We start from the raw sequence: 24,439 nt of genomic DNA, 5'->3' as shown, positions 1-24,439 counted from the left end.
CAATCATTAAAATGAAAATAAATGTAAAATCGAAAAAATCTCAAAGAATTTAATCATTAAAATGAAAATAAATATAAAACATAAGTTTGAAAAAACACAAAATTTAGAATATTTTTCATTCAATAGTAATTTGGACAATATAAAAAATACTTTTTTACATAAAAGTGTCAATTTTACAGTGAAAAATAATCGACAAACTTTTCCTCACTTTTCAATCTTTTAAGATAGCAAATTCCTAAAATATCTTGAGCATTACGTGCTTACTCTCACGATATCTCTGCTAATCTATTATTTTCGATAAAAATATCGAAAAAAAGTTGAAATAAAATTTTTTTAATTAATTAATTAATTAATCAGTTTAGAAAATTTGAACAATTTTAAAATCAGTGATTTCGAGATTTTCGAGATCTGGACAATCTTATAGAGAAAACAAAAAATAAATAAAAATAGCGAACGATATTTAAAAATAATTACAATTGTTAATAAATATTTTTTATATATAAAAAAAACGGTCTTGTTTTGTTGATAAAAACAAAAATTGGATTTTGCATTCGAATTAACGTAATTTTTTGTTGATTTGATCGATCAACTGATCTACCCTCTGCGAAGCACCACGAAATTTATTTGGTTCTGGGCCAATCATTTGTATCAATTGCGGCACTTCCTGACCGCTGATTTGCGTGAAACGTGTGAGTGCCTTCATACAGGCGAAAAGTTGCTCCTCATTTGGATTGCCATTGAAAAATTGCAGTAGTGCCATTGTTAATTCCACGGCGACATCGTCGAAAACCTGATGATAAATCAATTAATTAGAATTTTAAGTAGATGAATTTTTGAGTTTGGAAAAAACATGCGATTGGCGAAAAAAGGGAGGATTTTTTTTCTTCTCTCTCTCTCTCTTTAATTTTTTTTTTTCATTTTTTCTCTTCATTAAGAGAGAAGAATTCGCGATTGAATAACGATTTACCACGTAAATTATCAAAAAATAATTTATTCAAAAATTTGGATAATAAATACCTTCGAAATGCTGCCTTTTGGTAAAAGTTGCCGCAGAGTTTTGTTTTTGTGCATTTTCTGAAAAAATAGTACCGAATCCCTGAAAAAGTATTCGCTCACTTCTCGTCTAATTTCGATTTACAAACTGACAGTGTTTTACTATTAATATTTTTTTTAATGCAAAGCCTCTTTCAGTCATGATACACAATTTTTTTTTTTTGAATTTATTTTAATTTATTATTATTTCTATTATTTAGTAAAATTTTATTTCAATGCAGTAAATTCGATATTATTTATAAATGTATTTAAAGAATAGAATATTTTTTATCTTATCAGTTTCAGTAGTAAATTAGTAATAATTTAATACTTTAATAATTGCAATATTAGCATTTAAAAAATTTAAAAACTGATATTGATATTTTAAAATAGAAAATTTGTAATTTACATAATAATAATAATAATAATAATAATAATAATAATAATAATAATAATAATAATACATTAAATATTAAGTTTGCTAGTTATTATTTTTAAATTTAAGAAAAAAAAATAAAAATTCCCTTTCTGGAAATTTCTTTTTGTTATTTTTATTTTCTAATCTTTTTTTTATTGTCAGTTGTAGTCGTAATTTGAAAAATAAAATTGATTTAATGCACTTATAAACTCTCGACTGAAAAAGAAATTGTCAAATAAAAAGCCCATCGAGAAAACGGATTCGAGAGAATATTAATTCTTTTTTGAAAAATAAATCATCACTGTGTATATATTGACTTAATGATTGTTGTAAACAATTGCCGCACCGAAAGCAGTTTAAATCATGCCTGAGATAGTGTTTGTCAGTGTATAAAGATTTCAGAGTGAAAGCTGAGTTTAATCAATGAAAATAAGGCAGCACTTCTAAAAGAAGAAACAAACTCTTGAAACTTTCTTATCAAAAACAGTTGTCCGTAATTTTTTTTGTTTTTTTTTTTTGTTTTTATATAGAGAATAGGCAATAAATCGTTATTCACGTAAGCAGGCGATAATTGACATAGCGGTTAATTTTTTTTTAGAGGGATACAGACCACAGTTTTTACCTCCTTGCAAGCTAAGTTGTGAATAATTGCCGTCCCCCTGGCTTGCATTTCGAGAGATTCTGAAAGTAATGAATGCACCGCTACCTTCGTTGTTACCCTAATGTTACTGATATTTTGATTTTGGTGTTGCCATTCGGAAATGTAAAGAAGCCATTCCGAACTGCTCAGATTTTCAAACATGTTTGCTAACTGAAAGAAAATTTTTATTATTAATATTATTTTTTATTATTATTATTATTATCATTATTTCTATTTTTATCATTATGATTTCTATTTTTACTATTATTTGGTATTATTTTCGTTTTTTTGTTTATTTGATTCAAAATTTTTAAAAATCCACTTATCAACTAATTAATTATTATTTATTATTTTCTAAAATATTAACGAAATTTCTCGAAAGAATTTAATTAATTTCAAAAATTTTAATACAATTCTTCGAAACAATTCAATTATTTTTCAAACAATTTGACAAAATTCTTTACAAGAATTTAATTCTTTTCATAAATATAATACATTTTTTTGAAAGAATTGAATTATGTTTAGAATTTTTTTTTAATTTTTGAAAGAATTAAATTATTTTTAATACAATTTAAGAAAAATTCTTCAAAAGAGTTCAATTCTATTCATAAATAGATAATAAATTTCTTTCAAAGAATTAAATTACCTTCAACATTTTTTTTAGTTCTGGAAAGATTTAAATTGTTTTTAATACAATTCAAATAAAATTTCTTGAATGAATTTAATTGATTTCAAAAATTTATAAATACAATTTTTTGAAACAATTCAATTATTTGCAACCATTTTGATAAAATTTTTTATAAGAATTCAATTCTTTTCATAAAAATAGTAAATTTGTTTGAAAAAATTAAATAACATTAATTTAGAATTTTTTTTTAATTTTGGAAAGAATTCAATTATTTTTAATACAATTCTAATAAATATTCTTGAATGAATTTAATTGATTTCAAAAATTTATAAACAAAATTTTTTGAAACAATTCAATTATTTGCAACCATTTTGATAAAATTTTTTACAAGATTTCAATTCTTTTCATAAATATAATAAATTTTTTTTAAAGAATTAAATAACATTTAGAATTTTTTTAAGATTTTGCTATGAATTCCATTATTTTTAATTCAATATGACAAAATTCTTCAAAAGAGTTCAATTCTTTTCATAAATAATAAATTTCTTTCAAAAGAATGAAATTACATTCAACTTTTTTTTTTAATTCTGGAAAGAATTCAATTATTTTTAATACAATTCTAATAAAATTTCTTAAAAGAATTCAATTGATTTCAAAAATTTGTAAATAAAATTAATTGAAACAATTCAATTATTTGCAATAATTTTGATAAAATTATTTACAAGAATTCAATTCTTTTCATAAATATAATACATTTTTTTGAAAGAATTAAATTATATTTAAAATTATTTTTAAATTCTGGGAAGAATTCCATTATTTTAAAATTTTTTCGAAAGAATTCAATTATTTTCAAAACTTGTTGCATAATTCTGAGAATTTAATTATTTCTTTCAAATTTTAATAAAATTTAGTAATCAAATGTTTAATAACAACACGAAAAACACGATTATTTAAAAAAACTTGAAAGAAATTCTTCATAAAATCCAATTACTGTCAAAATTTTCTACTAAAATTATTAAAGAAACTCCATTTTTTGGAAAAAAATTCAAAAAAATTCTTCAAAAGAATTTAATTGATTTTTAAAAATTTTAATAAAATTCTTTGCAAGGATTAAACTATTTTGATAAATAATAAAATTCTTCTCTTGAATTAAATTACTTTTAAAATAATTTTAATAAATTTCAATAATCCAATTTTTAATTATAATTATTAACAGAAATGATTATTTTAAAAAATTGAAAAAAATTCTTCATAAATTTAAATTGTTTTCAAAATTTTCAATTAATATTAAAAATTAAAAAAAAACTAGATTATTATGAAGAAAATTCATAGAAATTTAATTAAATACTTTGAACTATTGTTAGTTTTCAATAAAAGAGAATTTTAAAATTATTTAACGATATTATGATTCTTTTTTTCTGCTACGAATGAAAATGAATAAATTTGAAAATACTTACAAATTGTGCAAGTGGCAATTGCTCTTCTGCTGGATGACGATCGATATCAAATGCATAATTCATGATAGTGTGCTCTCTTCGGTCTTGATGCAAAAGCAAAATCACATCGTCCTTTAGAGCAGCGACAGATAGAATATTCAGAAGTTTAGTTCTCGCAGCAGATTCTAGGGACTTGTCGTACAAAATTCGACCTAGAGAAATAAAAACAATAAATTTTAAAATGATAAATGAAATAAAAATTATAAATTGAATAAAAATGATAAATAACAGCAAAATACATTAAAAATAGTAAATAAAATTAAAAATAGTAAATAACATTAAAATAGTAAATAAAATCAAAATATTAATAAAGAATAAAAATACTAATAAACAAAAAAAATGACATTTAATATGGACTTAATAATTAATTAATACACTCAATTTAATTTTCAATTAAATTAAATCAAATTTAATATAAATTAAATATTTTATACAATTTACTTTAGTAGAGTGAAATGAAAAAAATAATTAATATATTAAAGTAAAAAATTTCAGCTATTTTCATTATTGACAAGCAATTAGAGTAAAAAATTTTTAGCTACTTATTTGATAATTGATTTCAATTTGAAAATTGTACTAACCGACAAAATTGAGAAAATTATCGCCCAACGCCCAAGAGCCTTCATTTTCGAATACATACTGATGTAGTTCTTCGAGATTTGTTTTTTCAGTGTCATTCAATTTACCGTCTAGAATTTTTCCTAATAATTCAAATTCCTCCTCGACATTTATGAGATCTTTGAAGACAATTGGAGGTTCACGATGTTTTTTCACCTCTTCCAGTTCACGTTTCTCCTCCGCTTCCATTTGAAGAACACGCTCTGATGGCAGCATCTCTGCTCCAATATCACTGTCCATATTTCCATTTCTCGGCTGTACGTCGCTCATTGCACTTGCTAAAAAATTTTTTTAAGTTGCCAAATAGTATTTTTAACTTTAATTTTATTAATTAATAATTTTAATTTAATTATTTAATAAATGAAAAAAGTATGAAAAACAACAAAAGAAACTGGAAACGCAAATCTTTTTCATTGATCCATTTTTTTACTTTCTCTCACTTTTTTTTTTGTAAACAATTATTTTTTTTCTTTGCTCAATTTTTTACTTGTTTTTTTCTCTTTCTCTCTCTCACTTTTTTTTATTATTTTTTATAAACAATAAATCTTTTTTTTCGCTTATTTTGTTACTTGTCCTTTTTTATTTTTTTCTGTATTTTTCTCTTTTACAATAAAAAGAACAGAAAATTGAGAGAGAAAGAGAGAGAGAAAATTTTCTGTTCTTTTTATTGTTTAAAAAAATAAAAAACTTTCTTTCACTTTTTTTATTGTTTTTTTATAAACAAAAAAAAATTTTTTTAAATTGAACGAAGAAAAATATTTGCGTTTTTTTGGTTTCAGGAAAAAAAATGCAATTTAGAATCTTTTACTGCCTGAGTAATGTAACGAATGGAAAAAAAATTCTAAATTTACCCTCACTGTCCGCCATGCTTGTGCAACAATTACTGGGTCCTGTACTATTACTTTCACTACCACTTTCTCTGTTTCCTTTTTCCTTCTTTTCCTTCTTCTTCTTTTTCTTCTTTCGCTCCTTTTTCGCAAGCTTCTCGTTTATTACGTTTCTCTTCTCTTCCAAGGCGATTGAATTTAATCTAAAGTAAATTAAGTCCACATTAGATTTTATTTGTTAAATTATTATTTTTCCTTTTATTATTTTTTTATTTATAACTATTTTTTTTTATTATTTTATTTTGTATTTTTTTTATTTATGGTTATTTTTACTTTATTTGCATTCAAGTAAATCAAAATTGTACTTGAAAAACGAAAAACAAACCTGGCTTCTTCGATGGCCGTATTAAGAAGTTGATATTCTGGAGATGGTTCTCTCTGAAATCTCGGTTCAACGAATCTGTGACCAACAGTGAAACCAGCACTTGCACCACTGCTCAAAGCTCCTATCAAGGGACCCAATGCTTGACCAATGGGCCTTAAAAATTCCAGGAAATAATATTATTAACAAACAAAATAATTTATGAATTATTAATTATTAACAAATAATAGTATTCGAATAATAATTATTAGTTAATGTTAATTGATAAATTAATAATGTTACCTAATAAACGAAAAATAATCAATTATTAATTATTTATTACTTTAATTATTGTTAATTAATTATTTGTTAATTTAATTGTTAATTATTATTAATTTATAAATTAATATTAACTAATAATAATGATCAAATACTAATAAATTATTCAATTCTTACCAAAGAAAATAATGAATAAATAATAATTAATTATTAAGAACTTTTTGATCGAAATTTTTTTCAAATTTTCAAGAAATTATTGATGAGAATTTTTTCAATTTAACTCACGTTTGTAAGATGGCTTCTGGAAGATCCAAAATATACTTTGGGATACCAGTGCCTACGAGGAAATTGCTCACCTCGTCCGTAAAAGAATTGCAGTTATGTTTAAATATATGGTAAGTGCCAGGTCTGCAAAGGAAGAGCAAAAATAACATTTTGAATCACCAGTATAATAAACAATTTATCATAAATAAATTTAACATACATATATATTTTATAGCGTCCCACGCAAAGAAAAATAAAACTTAAAGTTCTATTACATTTTTCATAGTCTGACAGCTAATTTTTTTTTAATTAATCCAGTTTTATTTTATTTTCAATTTTCAATTCAATTTCAAAAAATTCAATTTTAAATTTAATTCTGCAAAATATTAGATAGAATAATAATAAATAATAATAATAATGAATAATAAATAGAAAATAAATAATAAAATAAAATAAAGTTAGTAAAATAGTTAAATTACCTTAAGTAGCAAATAATAATAAATAATAAGAAATAACAGAAAATAATAATAAAATAATCGGATTTAAAATAATAAAAATAGAATTAAAAATACTCACGCGAAATTCGACGTTCCTAATCCATTGATATATTCCAAAAATACAGAATACGGAAGATATGTTTCACCAACTTTTTCCACTTTTTGCGGATCTTGAAGTTCCGTACCACCCTGAAAAATAAAAATTTTATTGTTAAAGAAAAGAAAATTTATAATTAATTTCAATAAAAGAAAAACTTGTTCTTACAATTTTTTTTTCTTTTCTATCGGGAGGAAAAAAAAATGAAAGAAACTTAATGGATCCGTTGTCAACTAAATACGTATTTAACTTGAACGTAAAATCTAAAATTAGAGCTTCTGAAAAGTTCTCGTGAAACGTTGCTTTTCCTTTAGTGTGAAACCGAGAATAAATTATACACGAAACCGAGAGAAATGCGAGAATATAAAATGGAGATTAATCTCAGTACTAGAATACAAAAGAAAAAAAATTTCGTCTTCTCACAAACAGTTTTTTTTTTGCATAAAATTCGAATTTTTTGAGCATAATTATATTTTTTTCTGATAAAATTGTCGATGAAAGTAAAAATTAATTTTTGATGACACTGCACTTTTTGTAGAAAGTAATACGAGAAGAAATTTTTGTTGTTATAATTTTTTTTTATTGTTGATTATCAATTTCGTGACGAGAAAATTACGATAAAGAATTTCGAAAACAAATTTTGAAGAAAAATTTGAAAATAAAATTTGGAAAATAAATTTTGAAAATAAATTTATATTAATACAAAAATTATTGTAAATGAAATAATTGCATTAATTATAGAGAGATGGAAATATTTGTAAAGCAAATAAAAATTAAAATCAATCGATAAAAATATAAATTTTTTCCGAAATATTTCTGTCGCTTGATATATTAATTTTAATTATACCGATAAATTAAAAATTCATAGTTGCATTTAAAAAAATGGAAATTCATTTCAGTGCTAGAATAGAAAAGAAAAACATTTCCTCATCCCACAGACGTTTTTGTTAAATTTCAATTTATTACATAATTATTTTTTCTTGATAAAATTGTTGATAAATTTAAAAACTAAATTTTTAAGACACTGCACACTTTTTATAGAAAGTAATCAAAAGCAATTTTTTTTTTAATTTCTAATAATTTTTTGTCCTTGCTATTTATTCAGAAACCATTTATTCAGAACCAACAAAATTTTGAAAATAAATTTATATTAATATTAAAATTATTATCACTGAAATAATTGATTGCATTGATAGAGATATAAAAAAATTTGATAAAGCAAATAATTCAAATGAAAAAAATTTATAAACCAAATAATTCAAATTAAAATTTGGAAATGGAAAAATTTTTAAAGCAAATAATTCAAATCAAAATTAGACAAAAATATTTTGAAAAAATTAATAATGGTACTTTTTAAAAATTAAAAAAAATGTAAAGGAAATTAAAAAACAGAAAGAATTTTAAATCAAAAATAAATTAAAAATTAAAAATCCACTTGTAATTAATTATAGAGAGACGGACAAAATATTCAGTAGTGAAAAAAATCATACCCGAATAACTTATTCAAAATTCCCAAAAAGAAAAATTTGCTTCACTTGATCACAATTTTTTTTTGTAGTGAATATTCGCACTGGATTTTTTTTTGCACCCGAAATTGAATTAAAAGTACACTTGCACTATTGGTTTTTGAATTTGCTTGTTATGACGTGTGACGTCACATTTCGAATAACATTGCCAGTTGGTAATAGAGATAATAGTAGACACAAGAAATGATGTTAGAGGTCTTGAAAATTGCGTTTCCGGTGGGCGAGGAGGAGATGGAACAATTCGCACGATATACAAGTTGAACTTACCGGCAGCTTTCGCCTCTACACGGAGTCTATATGTCAGGAAAGTATACGAGATAGAAAAGAGAGTAGTCGTGAGAGTAGCTAGAAACGGAGTAGCTTTATTTTTAGTAATCCTCCAAACCAAATTTAGTACCCACTCTATGCTTCGAGTATCGTATAGCCAGAGAATTGTGTGATGACTAGATTCCAAAGATGTAGGAACAACATTACACGGAATTCAATTCCGTGTGTGTGTGAAAAATAAAATCGGAATCCTCACAATTTCATTGGTAGGAAGAAGAAAATTTTTATTTTATTTTTTTTTTTTTGAGAGAGAGAGAAATGTAATCGACGAAACGTAATGGTTCATGAATTTTGGAATTTTTTTTCCGCCTGGAAAAATTTTTCTTGTTTTGAAACTAATTTCATTTCCAGTTTTTTAATTCTTATCCATTTGTTTTTTTAATTCCTTTTTTTATTAATTTCTTTTTCTATTCCTTATTGAATTTTTCTACTTTTGAGACTATTTTGGGATTTTTTTTCCACTCGGAAAAATTTTTCTTCCTTTAAAACTAATTTCATTTTCAGAATTATTTTTTCCTTTGTTTTTATTATTCCTTTTTTACATTTATTTCATTTTCCATTCCATATTGAAATTTTCTTCTTTTGAAACTATTTTGAAACTCGGAAAAATTTTTCTTCCCTTGAAACTAATTTCTTTTGCAGAATTTTTTTTCCTTTCGTTTTTTTCCTTCTTTTTTTATTTCATTTCAAACTATTTCGATTTCGTTCTCGATTTTATTTTGGAGAGTTTTTTTTCCTTTGGATCCGTTCTTCTTCAATTTTTGTATTTTCATCTCAATTCCAATCAATTTTCTTCATTTCGAAATTAATTTTCTTCGTATTTCCTTTTTTAGGAGAGGTTTCGAATCGCTTTTCACAAAATTTAACGAAATAGAGTTCCAATTCTTCTTCAGCAACTCGGGGATTATAGTCATTAAAAAAAATAATTTTTTCGATAAAAAAATCCCTTTGTAATGAATTCCTCTGGTAAATGAATTTATTGAAAACCGATTTTTGGAGAAATTCTCTTTTTCTTTGTACGTTTCTTTCTCTATCGTCGAAAAATTGCATGTCAATGATTTTCAAATGGTAGAAAGTAAATTAATTTTTTCTATCAATAGAAAACTGATTTTTCTTGCTGTGGAAAAAGAGTTTCCAATAAAAAATTCCCTTTTCTCTTCCCTTAAAAAAAATTAAAAGGAACAAATTTATTTCTAGTAGAATTTTTTGTCGAGAGGAAAAACTTTTTTTGTTTAAATTTTAGTTTTTTAAATCGTTAAAAAAAATTGGAAGAAACAAATTTATTACTATAAGAATTTTTTATCGAAAGAAAATTCGTTTTGTTTAAATTTTTTAAATCGTTAAGAAAAATTGGAAGAAATAAATTTATTACTAGAAGAATTTTTTATCGAGAGAAAATCCATTTTGTTTAAATTTTTTAAATCGATAAAAAAAGACTGAAAAAATGCGTCATTAAATTTCTTATTCGTAAAAAATGGCTAGAGAAATAATTTTTTCCCATCGTGAAAAATCTTTTTCAATAAAAAATTGTAATAGAAAAAAAATTAAAAGAGACAAATTACGAGAATTTTTTAATCAAATTTCCAGAATTTTTGAATTTTTAGCAAATTTTTAAACTATGTATAATTTTAGTAAACTTTGAAAAAATGCGTCAATACATTTCTATTAATTTTTAATATAAAAAAATTTCGTACAGTAGAATTTTTTTCTCACTATGGAAAAATTTTTCTCTTCAAAACAAATTTGGTAAAAAATGAATACAAAAAAAATAGAAAATTTAAATTTATTACTAGAAGAATTTTTTTTATCAAATTTCCAGAATTTTTCTCGAGATTTTTATAACGTTCTAAAAACTAAAATTCTGAACTAAAAAAAGAAAACGAAGATTTTAAAAAAATGCATCAATGAATTTCTAGTTAAAAAAAGGCTGTAAATTAGAAAAGTAATTTTTTCTTACTGTGAAAAATCTGTTTTTTTAAAAAAGAAATTTGATGAAAAATTGGGAGAAACAAATTTTAGAACAAAAATTATTTTTATCAAAATTACAAGTATAGAAAAGTCAAAACTAAAATATAAATTTTGAGTTGATATAATAAAAAAAAAACACCAATTAATTTTTTATTGGTAACAAAATAATTATTTAAGAAATTCTATTGATAGAAAAATAATTTTTTTTCCACTGTGTAATTTCTTTTCCAATAAAAAATAGAAATAATTAAGAAAAAGAAAAGTAAAAGAAATTGGAAGATTCAAAAAATTAATTACGACAGGAATTTTTTTTCTGGAATTTTTCTCGATACTGTAAAAAAAAGATAGAAAATTATTTTTCACTTACGGGTCTAACGCTTTGAATTCCACTGGGTCCAAAAAAATATTCCCGACCATATGCAACTATTGCTGTGTGCCAAACACCATCAATATGTCGACCTGCAAAAAGGAAATTCAATTAATTTTCGAAAACAAAAAAATTTTTTTCGTTAATTTGCATATTTTTATATTTTCAATTTCCATATTTTATTTTCAATATTTTCCATATTTTATATTCCATTTTCAATATTTTTCATATTCCATTTTTAAAATTCAATATTTTCAATGTATTTGCAAATTTGGCATATTTGTTTCAATTTGCAAATAAACGGAGATTTTTTTTTTTCAAAATTCACGACTATTTTTGTCCCTTAGTTAATAAACTGTCAACATGACATGCGACCTTACAAATTTTCAAAACTAGTTTTCTAGAACTACACATGCAGCAATTGTGTCTAACCCACTAATCTCGAAAATTGAAGAAAATAGAATTTCAAATTTAAGTCCCGTTATAAATTAAGATGTAATTCATCACAAGTGTTCTCATAATTACATAATAAGTTTTGTAAGTTTAGCATTAAATTTTCTTGTATTCTCATGAATCGTTCAACTTCAACCCACATTGAATTTTCTAGTGTATTGAATTTCCCATTTCAAAATCTTTGCGACTATTCTTGATAGTCTTCAGGACATTTTTTGTTCATAACGTTTTTCTTTCAATTTTATTTTCTATTTTTCAATTTTATTTTTCAATTTTTGTACTTTTGTGTTCTATTTGTTTTTTTTACTTTTGTTTTCTATTTATTTTTTCTACTTTTGTTTTTTAATTTTTTTTTTTTTAATTTTACTTTTTAATTATTTTTTTTACTTTCGTTTTCTATTTTTTATTTTACTTTTGTTTTTTATTTTTTATTTCATTTCTTTTTAATTTATTTCTTTTTTTGGAGAGAAAAAAAATATTTTCCAATATTTTTAGTTTTAATATTTTCAAATAAAATGTACCTTCTCATGTGATGAGAATGTAAAAACAAATTTTATTGAAAAGGGACAACACGCAAAAATTGTCGTCCACTTGGGAAAGTTTCCAGGTGGAAATGTTTTACTAAACGCGCCAAGAGCTTGCAAATAATCCACTGTACTTATGTATATTACAAATTTGATATGTTAGCGTGTCAAAACTGTCACAACAATTATAAATCCCAAATAAATTAATTAAGGAAATAATTTTTCAAAAAAATTATTTCGTAAAATTATCAATTACTTTAATTCATTTTTCCACTGGATTATAATTTTTTTCTGTCAAAACTGTCACAATAATTATAAATCAAAGTAAATTAATTTAGCAGAAAATGTTGAGAAATTATTTCCTAAAATTATCAATTACTTTAATTAATTTTTGTGTATTTTGTCAAAATAACTTTAAATCAAAATAAAACAATTTATCAGAAAATGTTAATAAATTATTTCAAAAGATAATTTAATTAATTTCTTCTCTGGATCGATTTAATTCGAAACAGTGGAATTAAAATTTCCAGGGACAATTATAAATAAGAAAATAAATTAAATTAGTAAAAAGAAGTTAAAAATGATTAATTTGATTTTATTAATTTTTCCCCTGGATTAATTTAATTTGTAACAGTGGAATTCAGTTTTCCAGCGACCAATGATTATTATTTTCGAAAAGTAGAAGAGTTGTAGAGGAAATTTTTTTCTCATAATAATTTGCTATCAGAATTGAGTCGAGTTTCAATTTTTTTTTGTCTGTCGTTGATTTTCGACCCACTTTTCTCATTGCGGAAATAGCAAAGTAAATTCACGTATGCCTCGTTTTTATTGCAGTTCTCCTGGGCTCGTTGACTTTCGTCTCGCGAGAAATAACTTTCGTCATTTTGGTCCACGGTGTGGTGTATACACTTCCAGAGAGCGAGAGACTATCACAGATATATTTATCTTCTTTGGCTGAGAAAAGCAGGGGGTCACGAACCTCCCTTTTGTGCCGAATGGTCTATTAGAAATTTTCGTAAATAGTTTCTATTTAAATGAAGAAGAAGAAAAAAAAACGAAAACTCCCAATGTGTCGTCCCACTGACAAAAACTCATTTCTCAATGCCTCTCTAAATAGGTAATTTCACGTTAAAAATAGTCAGGGAATTTTCAAACGTTACACACCAATTTCGACCTATAAAAGAAAATTACAACTCTTAGTAAAATTGTAACATATAATTTATACTCTTTATCTTAAATTTATATTTTTTATTTTTCGATTTAATTTACAAACGTATTTTTTTTTTTAGAAAAAAGTTCCTCTCTTTTATTTCTTTAAGACAAAAAAGATGATTTTTTATTTAATTTGTAACAATTTTTCTTATCTACTTCAGAAAAAGTTCCCCCTTTTTTATTGTTTTAAAACAAAAAATAAAAACGATTCAGAAAAAATTTATAATAATTTTTTTTTATCTAATTAAAAAAAAATTAAAATTTATTTTTATTTTTTTGGAGATGATTTTTTATTTAATTTATAACAACTTTTCATTTTCTATCTCATTCATAAAAATTTATCCAGTTTCGTTTCTTTTTTTCCAAGACAAAAATAGTCGTGAGAAAGATTTTTTTATTTTTTTGGGAGTCTATTAAAAATCGTTGAAAATAGAATTCATGGAATGTTATTTCGTTGGGGGAAATGTGAAATAAATTTTTGTTTCTTTGGGGAAAATGTATGTGAAAGTAAATGATGGAAAATAAATTGGCTACTCTTTGAAAATAACATTTTGTGGCGAATGAAAATTGGATGAAGTGTGTACAATGTACATTCTAGCCTAGTTTTGCGCAATTCTCTGTAAATTTTCATCGCTTCCGTGATATTCGCAAATGCCAAGAAGTATATAAATTAGACCAACTGTGTCGTGTAGATATCGGAATTTGCAACTTCGTTCCGCTTGTTAACGACAGAGCGTATACATCATTGATATCAATGAGAGAAAAGCTTCATTCCCAAACTGGATGAATATCTGAATGAAATTTTTTTTTTTATTTTTATTAAAATTTAATTAAATAATATAATTAAAATTTAATAATTGTAATAAGAATTTAATTATAATAATTATAATTGTTGTAATTATAATTAAATAATTATAATAACAATTTAATTATAAATTATAATAATTATAGGTAATAATTAATCTTTTTCATGAAAAATATTTCCATAAATTATTGTTTGGAAATAAAAATTGAAAACTGAAATTTAACATTTAGAAACTTTATAATTAATTGAAAAATAAATTTAATATTTATGAAAAAATGAGGGAGAGTCTCAACTTTATGATTAATATTTTTGTTATTTGACGCAAAATAATTGCAATAAAAATTTAATTTCAATAAGAAATAAATTTCCTTCATTTGAATTTGAACGTTCGGAAGTTTAGGAACATTTAATTTAATTATTCTCTTGAGACAATTTTTTGTAATTTAATAAATACAAATATTAAAATATTTGATAATATTTAATAATATTTATAATAATAAATATTTAATTTAAATTATTATTTAATTAATATTTTGTTTTGGAAAATAATTTTTTAGTATAAAAATTTAATTAAAAATTCAAATGAATTTTTTTTTGTGGATTTAATTATCAGGAGAATTTTAATAATTCGAAAATTAAATGCAATTAAATGCTTTTGCATTTAATTTTCGAATTATTAAAATTCTCCTTATAAATTAAATTGAATGCAAAATTGAATTCAATAAAAATAGAAAAATTAATAAAAATTTGAAGAAAAAAATTTAATTAATATTTTGTTTTGGAATTAAATAAAAATAGAAAAATTAACGAAAATTTGTTGCATTTGTGAATTGTGAGGAAGGTGTGAGATAATCGTCTAATTGTTCAAAGAGAATCAAAAGAATATTGAAAATGACTCATCATTGAAATTATACGCGTAAAACACGATGACTCGAGTAATTATAATTAAATAATCATTTATAGACAAAGAATAACTAAAATTATCGTAGAGTTTGGCAACAATTCTTCTATTTGGAGGTTTAATCATTTTGGCAGACGTAATTTCGTGACGTAGAAAAAGTAAAAAAAAAAAGGTGTAAAAGTGGATTAAAATTCCTTCTTCTGTAGAGTAAAAAATGATTCAGCAAAATTGAAGCTCACGACGTCATTTTTATATCAAACGAGAACTTTTTTCTCTCTTATTTTTTTTGTTTGGATTCTATTTGGAAAAATTACTTTCTTCTAAATGTTGACAAATTTTCTTCTTTTCGATATTCACAAATCGTTATTCATAAATTTGGATTTATTTTGAAAAATTCTTATCAAGTAGCAAAAGAAAAAAAAATGTATGGAACTTGGAAACTAAAAAAAGTTGAAGAAAAATTATTTTCTTTTTGAACAAAAAATTATTTTTGTTTACCTATTAAAAGTTGTGACATAAGTGCTGCAGCGCCTTTCGTTAAATCGTAGACGTAAAGTTCCACCGTCGTCCCCATTTCGTCCAAGTCCTCCATGTTTTCTGCCTGCGAAAAAAAGAAGTAATGAATAAATTGTGTAAATTAAATGGAAAAAAAATTGTTTTTGTAGAAAAAAAAATACTAAATATATTTCTTGTTTAAATTTATGTATTTTTCTATAAAATATTAATTGGCCGCACTCCAATAGAAGAAATGCCGCGTAAATTTCTTTACGCCCACAAAAATATGATAGGATTGCGCAAACAATGATATGAAAAGAACAATATTGTCGAGAATAAATATAAATATTTAATCGTCAATAAAAAGAAGAAAACAATTTTACATTTCGAATGCATTTCAAAATTTTGAAATGTTTTCGACGCAAGAAAAAATCATAATACTGAAATATTAAACACTTTTTTTCAAAGTGAAAATTTTTTCTTTTTCGAATGTAAGAAAAAGAGAGAAAAAAAAATAGAAAAAGTAGAAAGAGAAAGAAAAAAAGAAAGAAAAAAACAAGAGAAGAAATAATTTTGTGGAGTAAAAATAATTTTATCCCATTTTTAATTAATTGGAAAAAATTAAATTAGTGATTACTAATTAAATTTTAATTGAATAAAAAAATTAATTAAAAAATTTAATTAGCGATTACTATAATTAAATTTTTTTTAATTGATTGAAAAAAATGTCTGTCTGGCTGTCTTTAGTAACTGAAATAATTTTGTTGAGTGAAAATAATTTTGTCTATTTTTGAATTAATTGAAATAGAAATTTAATTAATAATCACTGTCTTTAGTAACTGAAATTAAATTTACAAAAAATGAAAAAAATATAAAACTGTTGGAAACGTATATAATTAGCAATTAGCCCAAATCCAAAACGAAAATCTAATGTGGAAACTTGCCAGTCTCTTAAGGATATTTACAGAATATTGTCTGAATTACTCAAACATATATACATTTCTCATATGACTCCACTATTTTGCCTATTAATACTGATAAGTCAAAATTTTCAATTAGTAATTAAAAAAAAATTATCAACAAAATTTCTTGATACAATGTGAATTATTCTCCTATTTTGTTCACAGTCAATTAAAATTACAACTATTTTTCAAATTTTTGAACGTCAAAAAAACAATTAAATACAGAGAAAAAAAATTAATGAACAAAAATGTATAAAAAAAAATTTAATGAACAAAAATTTATCAAAAAAAAATTAATGAACAAAAATTTATCAAAAAAAAATTAATAAACTGAAATTTATGAAAAGAAATTAAGAAAACTAAAATTGAATAAACACAGGAAAAAAATTTAATAAACAAAATTTATTTTTATGAAAAAAAATTAATAAACAAAATTTAGGTTTGTGAAAAAAAATCGTTAAGCCAAAATTTATGATAAATAATTAAAAAACCAAACGTCAAAAAAAAGAAAATAATTAATACACAAAAATTCAATGAATACAGAAAAAAATATAATAAACCGAAAATTTAATAAATGCAAAAAAAATTTATTAAACCCAAAATTGAATAAATAAATAAACAAATACAATCCTTCCTCTATGAGGAAGCAAAATTGAATAAATAGACAAAGAATAATTTAATAAATAAACAAAATTAAAATTTCGACGATACAAAATTTTTAATTAAATAAATTTATTTTTTTTTAGGTATTTCTGACGAGAGAAAAAAAATAATCTCATCACGTCATCAAGAGAGGAATATAGTGGAGGAATTATTTCAAACCGGAAGAGATGTGAATGAAGGATAATTTTCTTCAAGAGATGAAAGCATCTCTCGCGTCATCCGGAAGTAATGGATTTGATTTGCAGAGTTTGAATGATGTTGAAGATACCGGAAGTTTGTACGTACCAATTTTGTTTCTCTTCACTTTTCTCTCGCGCAAAATATAATTTTTTCAAAACCGCAGCAGGACAAAAGACTTGTACATACAAAAAAAAGAAGAGGAGAGGATAAAAAAAAAATTAAATGAAAAAAATAATTATACAAAATATTTGTGATAATTAAAACTTTCGTGTTTTCACTAAATGGTACACACGTTGCGATGCTGTGAGTGCTTCGCTAGATGGCCACTGCCTGGCAAATGCAACTGATCACAAAATTTCTTACAAGAAGAGACTTTAAAACAGAAATGGCGTGGTGATCGTTCTTGGCAAGAAGAAATGGTGCAAAGGTAAGAATTTTATTCCAGAAAAATTTACTTTTATGAAAAGAATGTTTTTATTATTTTTTTTTTTTTTTTTATTGACAAAGAAATCGAGTTGGGCGAACAGGGAAAATTTACTTTCATTTGAATAAAATTGTTGAAACGATTTTATTTATTTGTTTCTAGAAGAAAATATTTTATTTTCGAAAAATAAAATTTTTTTACTGAAAAAAATTCTACTTTTTTAGTAGAAAAGTTTTTCGGTAGTTTTCTTTTTGTTGAACCCTTTTTGGGTTGTTTTTTTCTAGTAGAAAAAAACATTCATCGTGTCCTTTTCGTAGAACCTTTTTTTGGTTGTTTTCTTTTAGTAAAAACAAATTTTAATTAGAAGAGAAAATGATTTAAACGAAATTTTCATTTGACGATTTATAAAATCGGTTCCAAGAAGAAATAATTTTATTACATTTTCAAACTATTTGATTTAATTAATTTTAGTTATGTCCTTAATTTAATAAATTTTAGTTATTTAATTCAATTAAATTTAGTTACTCAATTTATTTAAATTTAGCTATTTAATTTATTTCGTTTCTTTAATTTTTATTTTATTTTTTTAATGCAATTATTTCTAGTTATTTAATTTTATTAATTTTATTTATAGAATTCAATAGATTTTAGCTATTTCATTTATTTAATTAAATTAATTTTTGGTTATTTAAATTATTTAAGTTAATTAAATTCAAGTAATTTTAGCAATTTAATTTATTTAGTTTCATTAATTTTAGTTATTTAATTACAATTCAATTTCATCAATTTTGATTGTTTAATTTATTCAATTTAAGTTATTTAATTTCATTAATTTTATTTATTCAATTTATTTAATTTTAGCTGATTTAATTTATTTTTTCAATTAAATTTTGCTATTCAATTTATTTCGTTTAATTAATTTTTGTTATTTTATTTGTTTAATTCAATTATTTCTAGTTATTTAATTTTATTTATACAATTTAATAAATTTTAGCTATTTAATTTATTTAAGTAAATTACTTTTTGTTTATTTAAATTCAGAAATTTAATTTAAGTAATTTTATCGCTTTAATTTATTTAGTTTAATTAATTTTTGTTATATTAATTCAAATAATTTTAGTTATTTAATTTATTGAAATAATAATTTAACAAAAGAAATAATTTTTTTGTTAAAATATTCCCCAAAATAGAAAAGTGCTAAAATTTTTCCAATTTCAAATATTTTATTTTCCGAAACGGACAAATTCTGTAATAAAATACAAACGAAGACAATAAGTTTCATTCTATGAAATTATATCGACTGCTTTTTAAAATTTAATTACTTAAAACAATTTATAATAATTTAGAATTAAAATTTTGTTATTATTTATTATTTTTCTTTTACTATATTTGGAATGAATCTTAAATTTCTTTCTAAGAATTTAGAAAAAAATTTTATGGAAAAATTACCAAATATTTGAAGGAAAAAAAGATGAGAGAATAATAAAAATAAATGAAAATCTTGAAGTGTTGAGTTAAAATGTAAAAAAATGAAAGTAAAATCTTTTCTTTTGGTTCAATGCCAATAAGCACTTGATGTAAGCCGGAAAATACTGAATCATGCGTGTAGGTCTGTATGACCGATTGCCGGAGTCAGGGGTTCAATTACCTGACACTATTTCCGAAAATTTGAAATAAACATCACAGGTTTTCTAATTGAATAAGTTAAAATTCAAGTGAGCTCAGGTAATAAAGTTTTTAAGGATATGATCAACAATGATTCATTTTGTTGCATTGTAGTTATTCACTGTTACCTTTGTTCTATATGAGCGTTTATTTGCCTGCAGTTGTTCCTTTGAGTTTGTCAAGGAGTTGTGTGTGTGTAAGCAAAGACAACCACTTCATTATCGTTTTTTGGAAGAAAAATTAACCAACTAATTGTTTTTACTCACAAGAAAAGTTGATTATCCACAAAAAAGGTAACGAATTCTCAATAAATTCATGGATTATCGATGAAATTTGAATTGCTACTTACCATTTTTCGTGCGTGAAAGACTGAGTGTGAAACATTTGAGGTTAGGTCTGACAAGTTGACTCGACAGATTTTCACGCGCTTGTCTAGGGATTTTTTTGATATTAAAGTTTATAGCAGGCAAGAGAAGAACAACCTGAACAGCTGATGCTCGACGAACACCGGCAAAATGTCAAAACCCAAGCAAATTGTAAGTTAATGAAACTGTCATTTCTATTGTTCTGATTTCTTGTTAAACGTCACGTTTGTCGAGTTTAGAAATTCTTTATGATTTTTATATTATTCTTTTTGTAAAAATTTACGATCGAATCTTGTTTTTTAAGAAAGCGTCGGTTTGCGTATACAAGCATGGTTGCTGTAGAAACGATGCTTGCAAAAATTACTATATACGTACGCTTTGTTTTGACATCGTGACTCTTCAACAATTTTTTTTGTAAATAAGAAAATTTATTTTCTTCATTTTCTTGAAAAAATGATGTATTTATGATTTTTTACAGACTCTACGAATACAATCTGCAGAGGGAACGAAACGAATTCAAGTGAATTCTGCTGACACAGTGTCATCTCTTTTTGAAAAGGTTTATTTTTATTTTACTTTAACATTTCTTTTTTTTGGTATTATTTGTAATTTTGCAAATTATTCGGAGTGAATTCGATATAAATTATGATTGCAAACTACAAAAGTTGACATTTCTTTATTCCAATGTCACTATTATTGGAAAATTGTAAAATATATTTCCTTTGTTCTTTAGATGACTGTTTTTTTGAAAAATTTGTTCTAGAGTTTTTGTTGTTGAGAAATTATTTAATATTCGACGATTTTGGTAATTTACAAATAAATAGAAATAGTATTTTTGGTATTTTCGGGGTAAATTTTAATTGTTTATGATTTTTTTTTGTAGATATACGATGCCTTCGATCTCAATAGTTTTGGATTTGGTCTCTACAAGCAGCGAAATTACAAAGATGAAATTGTATCTTCACGAAGTAAAAGTGTCTCGGATGTGGGTTTATCTCATGGAGATATGCTTTATTTTGCATCTGTTAATGGCAGAGTACCATGGGATGGTCCATCAACCAGTAGTTCCTCTAATAATGTAACAGGTATATTGCTTCTTTTTTTATAACAAAATTTATTTTCAATTATTTTACAAACTATAGGTATTTTTCAAAAAGATAATTTTACAACTAAAAGGCCTCGGATCGACTTTAAGTCGCAAAAAAAGATGCTTTGGACGATTAAAAAAGAGCAAAAAAAAGTCGAAAAAGTCGTTTATTTTATTCAGTGTTGTCACGAAAATTAAATTTAGTATTTTTCTGATTTTTAAATTCAATTATTCGAAACTCCAATAATTTTGTTATTAATAAATATTTAAATAGATTCATTTCTTCAAAAGAATTAAAAAGTGTTGAAAATTTCAATTACAAATCTGAAATTTAATTCTAAATATTAAAACAGTAATTTTTCCAAAATTCAATTATTTTCTACAATTTTTAATTAAACTTCTTCTCTTAGTCTGTTAATTTTTAATAAATTTCTGAAAGTTCTCCGAGAATTCAATTATTTAATTGAACAAAAATTAAATAGAAAACATTTATTTTCTACAATTTTTAATTGAAATTCCTCTCTAAGTCAATTACTTTTAATAATTATTCGAAATTTCTCCGAGAATTCAATATTTAAATACAAAAATTCAATTTTCCACAATATTCTGAAAATTTATTCTAAAAATTACAATTGTAACTCTTCCAAAATTCAATTATTCTTCTCCATGTTAATTCTTTTTAATAATTTTCCGAAAGTTCTCCGAAAATATTCAATTATTTAAATATATACAAAAATTTAATTTTTCACAATATTCAGAAAATTTATTCTAAAAATTACAATTGTAACTCTTCCAAAATTCAATTATTTTCTACAATTTTTAATTGAAATTCCTTTAAGTCAATCATTTTTAATAATTTTCCAAATTTTTTCCGACAATTCAATTATTTAAATATCAAAATTGAATTCTCCACAATATTTTGAAAATTAATTAATTACTTAAAAATTACAACTGAAACTCTTCCAAAATTCAATTATTTTCTACAATTTTTAAATAAAATTATTTTCTAAGTCAATTATTTTTCAACATTTCTCCGAGAATTTATTTATTTGTGTTCAAAAAGTAAATTTTTCATAATATTTGTAATTGCAACTCTTTGTGGTTTTATTTAAAAGTTATTGAGGTGAATTATTGAAAATATTTTATCAAAAATATTGAAAATAACTGATTTTTAAAAAATTATAATACAAAAATTCTTAAAATTAGTTTTTTAAAAATATGTTAAATATTTTTTTTAAAGGTAATAAAGTTTTTAATTATAATAATTCTAAAGTTTTAAACGTTTAAACGAACGACAATATTTTTGTTACTTCTTTTAATTTGTATTTTATGAAAAAAATTATTTTTATATTAAAAAAGTTAATTGTTATAACTAAATAAATATTACCTGCATTATTTTTTTTCCATTTAAGTACATATAGTAAATTTTGAAAATGTTTGAATGGAAAAATTAATCTCGTCTAAAGGTTTAAAAGTTTAGGGACATTAATTATACATACCCTACTAAAAATAAAATCACAAAACGACAGAAATTTAGTCAGAATCTCTGACGTTTTTAGGCTGCATTTGTTACGATTGCAGCCACAGAACGTCAGGCTTGAGTCATGTTTAATCAGAAAGCTTCAAAAGTAGTCAGGTTTTTTATACAAAGTCGACACCCTTTTTTACCTGGAAAAAGGTCGACTGACCGTCATAAAATTGAAGGGAAATCTTTTTATTTGTTTATATTCATATTTATTTAAACATTATACTTGTTTTTCATCGACTTAGAATTCATCTAACAATATGCTCTTATTATGCAAGCAGTATATCCTTTAGAACTTAAATTCAAAAATGATATCCTTTTTTATTTAACAATTACGGTTTTCGAGATACGTTACAGTTTCCTTAAAAAAATGTTTTTTATAATAAATTTTAGATATTTGTAATTGTGGAGATTTCTAGATTTTGAATTTATATTCATTTTACTTGAAATTTTAAAATTGCAAAACTTTTGAGCAATAAAAATTAGGTTAGAGACCCGAACCTCGTAACAATAGACCCGCAATTCTATTGTGAAAAAAGAGCTACGCACAAATTTCAAGTTTTAACGGTACTTTACATTTACCGGCTATATTTCGGTGAGGGGCTGTAAATAAAAAAAAAGATTTCAATGCTCAATAATCACAATCCATAAACATCAGGATTGAACAGGAGCATAAAAAATCCTTTAGTCAGAATTAACCAAAAGCTTCAGGAATCGTCAAAGTAGTCACAAAACATCAAAATTTCTGACGTTCTCTCTTTATTTCTGATTTTATTTTTAGCAGGGTATATAATTGTAAAATTTCCAAATAATTTAAATTTAGTAGAATTTTTTGAAAGATTTGACTACATAATAGTTATTTTCCAAATTATAAAAATCGAAACAAGTTGTATTTTATACGAAAAATGTGGTATTTTGTTGCAATATTTAGAGAAAAAGTATAAAAAGTCTCACTTTTTGAAAATAAGTGGAAAATAGTCGTTTCTTTTTAAATAGTCAAAAAAATTGTTTTTTTAAATAGTACAAAAAAATCATATTATTCGAGGCCTGAACTATAACGTTGCATTGAAAGTATACTCACGTTTATAAATTTCTTTAGAAACGAGTCAAATGGATGTGACTCCGAGTACAAGTCGTACATCTCAGGTTCAACCTGTAATAAATTCTTCACGTTCATCTACAAGTGTTGTTGAGGACGAGGTCGATCTACAATTGTGGAAACAGGATGGAAAGATACAGAGAAAACGTGATGAAAAATTGTTAGTACTTTCGAAATTAGAGTTTAAAATTAAAAAAATAAAATTAATATTTTCGTTATTAAAATCTATTTTATTTAGAGATTTACTAAATTTATTTATTTTTGTCTTTTATTGCTTTTTTGCTAACTTAATTGATTGTTTCAGCTGTCGACATGGACTGAATGCTTGTTGCGTGCATTGTTCCTCTCTTGAGCCGTTCGACGAAATGTATCTTAAAGAGCAAAATGTTAAACATCTTTCGTTTCATTCGTATCTTAGAAAATTGACTGCTGGAGTTGACAGGTATTTCATTTTGTAAACAATTTTATTTCTTATCTTTTAATAATTATATCGAAAATTGCAATTGAATTACGTTCAATTCAATTACATTGCATCTTATTACTCCGAATTAAAATTAAATTGAATTGACATAATAATGATGTTATCACTCAGTCATCAAAATAATAAAACGATGAGTCAGAACTCGGAGTGATCGTTTATTTCATCGTTTTATTAAATTAAATTGAATTTATTAAATCGAAATAAAATTTTAAATAAACAGTCACGTAAAGGTAAATTTAGAAATATTTGTAAT

General features: G+C 23.4%; 2 protein-coding genes across 6 annotated transcripts in view; one reads left to right on the top strand and one right to left on the bottom strand.

Moving 5' to 3' along the window:
• Positions 1 to 82: 82 nt before the first annotated feature.
• Positions 83 to 20,095, bottom strand: LOC122509365. Of its 5 annotated transcripts, none has more exons than XM_043623373.1 (12): positions 19,979 to 20,018; positions 15,739 to 15,841; positions 11,346 to 11,437; positions 7,140 to 7,249; positions 6,585 to 6,707; positions 6,045 to 6,197; positions 5,684 to 5,862; positions 4,796 to 5,110; positions 4,176 to 4,366; positions 2,073 to 2,261; positions 1,018 to 1,074; positions 83 to 790 (listed from the first exon to the last, which is right to left on the bottom strand). In XM_043623373.1, exons 1-12 carry the CDS (start codon positions 19,979 to 19,981, stop codon positions 557 to 559), a joined length of 1,749 nt encoding a protein of 582 aa, XP_043479308.1. In that variant the 5' UTR covers positions 19,982 to 20,018; the 3' UTR covers positions 83 to 556. The 5 variants fall into 5 exon arrangements, with proteins under 5 accessions (XP_043479308.1, XP_043479304.1, XP_043479305.1 ...); XM_043623369.1 differs by lacking the exon at positions 19,979 to 20,018 and adding an exon at positions 19,758 to 19,891; XM_043623370.1 differs by lacking the exon at positions 19,979 to 20,018 and adding an exon at positions 17,646 to 17,783.
• The window catches only part of LOC122509363 (nuclear protein localization protein 4 homolog), a 28,314-nt gene continuing 23,898 nt past the window's right edge, over positions 20,024 to 24,439 (top strand). Inside the window, exons 1-5 of the mRNA XM_043623366.1 lie at positions 20,024 to 20,165; positions 20,473 to 20,553; positions 20,878 to 21,079; positions 23,706 to 23,865; positions 24,010 to 24,147. Of these exons, the coding sequence (XP_043479301.1) occupies positions 20,145 to 20,165; positions 20,473 to 20,553; positions 20,878 to 21,079; positions 23,706 to 23,865; positions 24,010 to 24,147 (602 nt within the window). The 5' untranslated portion in view covers positions 20,024 to 20,144. The remainder of the gene's footprint in view (positions 20,166 to 20,472; positions 20,554 to 20,877; positions 21,080 to 23,705; positions 23,866 to 24,009; positions 24,148 to 24,439) is intronic.

This window comes from Leptopilina heterotoma, unplaced genomic scaffold (assembly GCF_015476425.1).
Source record: "Leptopilina heterotoma isolate Lh14 unplaced genomic scaffold, ASM1547642v1 Lhet_60, whole genome shotgun sequence".
Taxonomy (NCBI): Eukaryota; Metazoa; Arthropoda; class Insecta; order Hymenoptera; family Figitidae; genus Leptopilina; species Leptopilina heterotoma.
The sequence above is the reverse complement of the archived record's forward strand: the minus strand, read 5'-3'. Positions and strand labels throughout refer to the sequence as shown.

Coding starts and splice junctions, on each gene's coding strand:
- LOC122509365 (XM_043623373.1), bottom strand. Junction 7,250..11,345: donor GAATTCAAAGCGTTAGACCC/GTAAGTGAAAAA, acceptor TTTATTTTTCAG/GGTGGTACGGAACTTCAAGA. Junction 5,863..6,044: donor ACGGCCATCGAAGAAGCCAG/GTTTGTTTTTCG, acceptor AATTTACTTTAG/ATTAAATTCAATCGCCTTGG.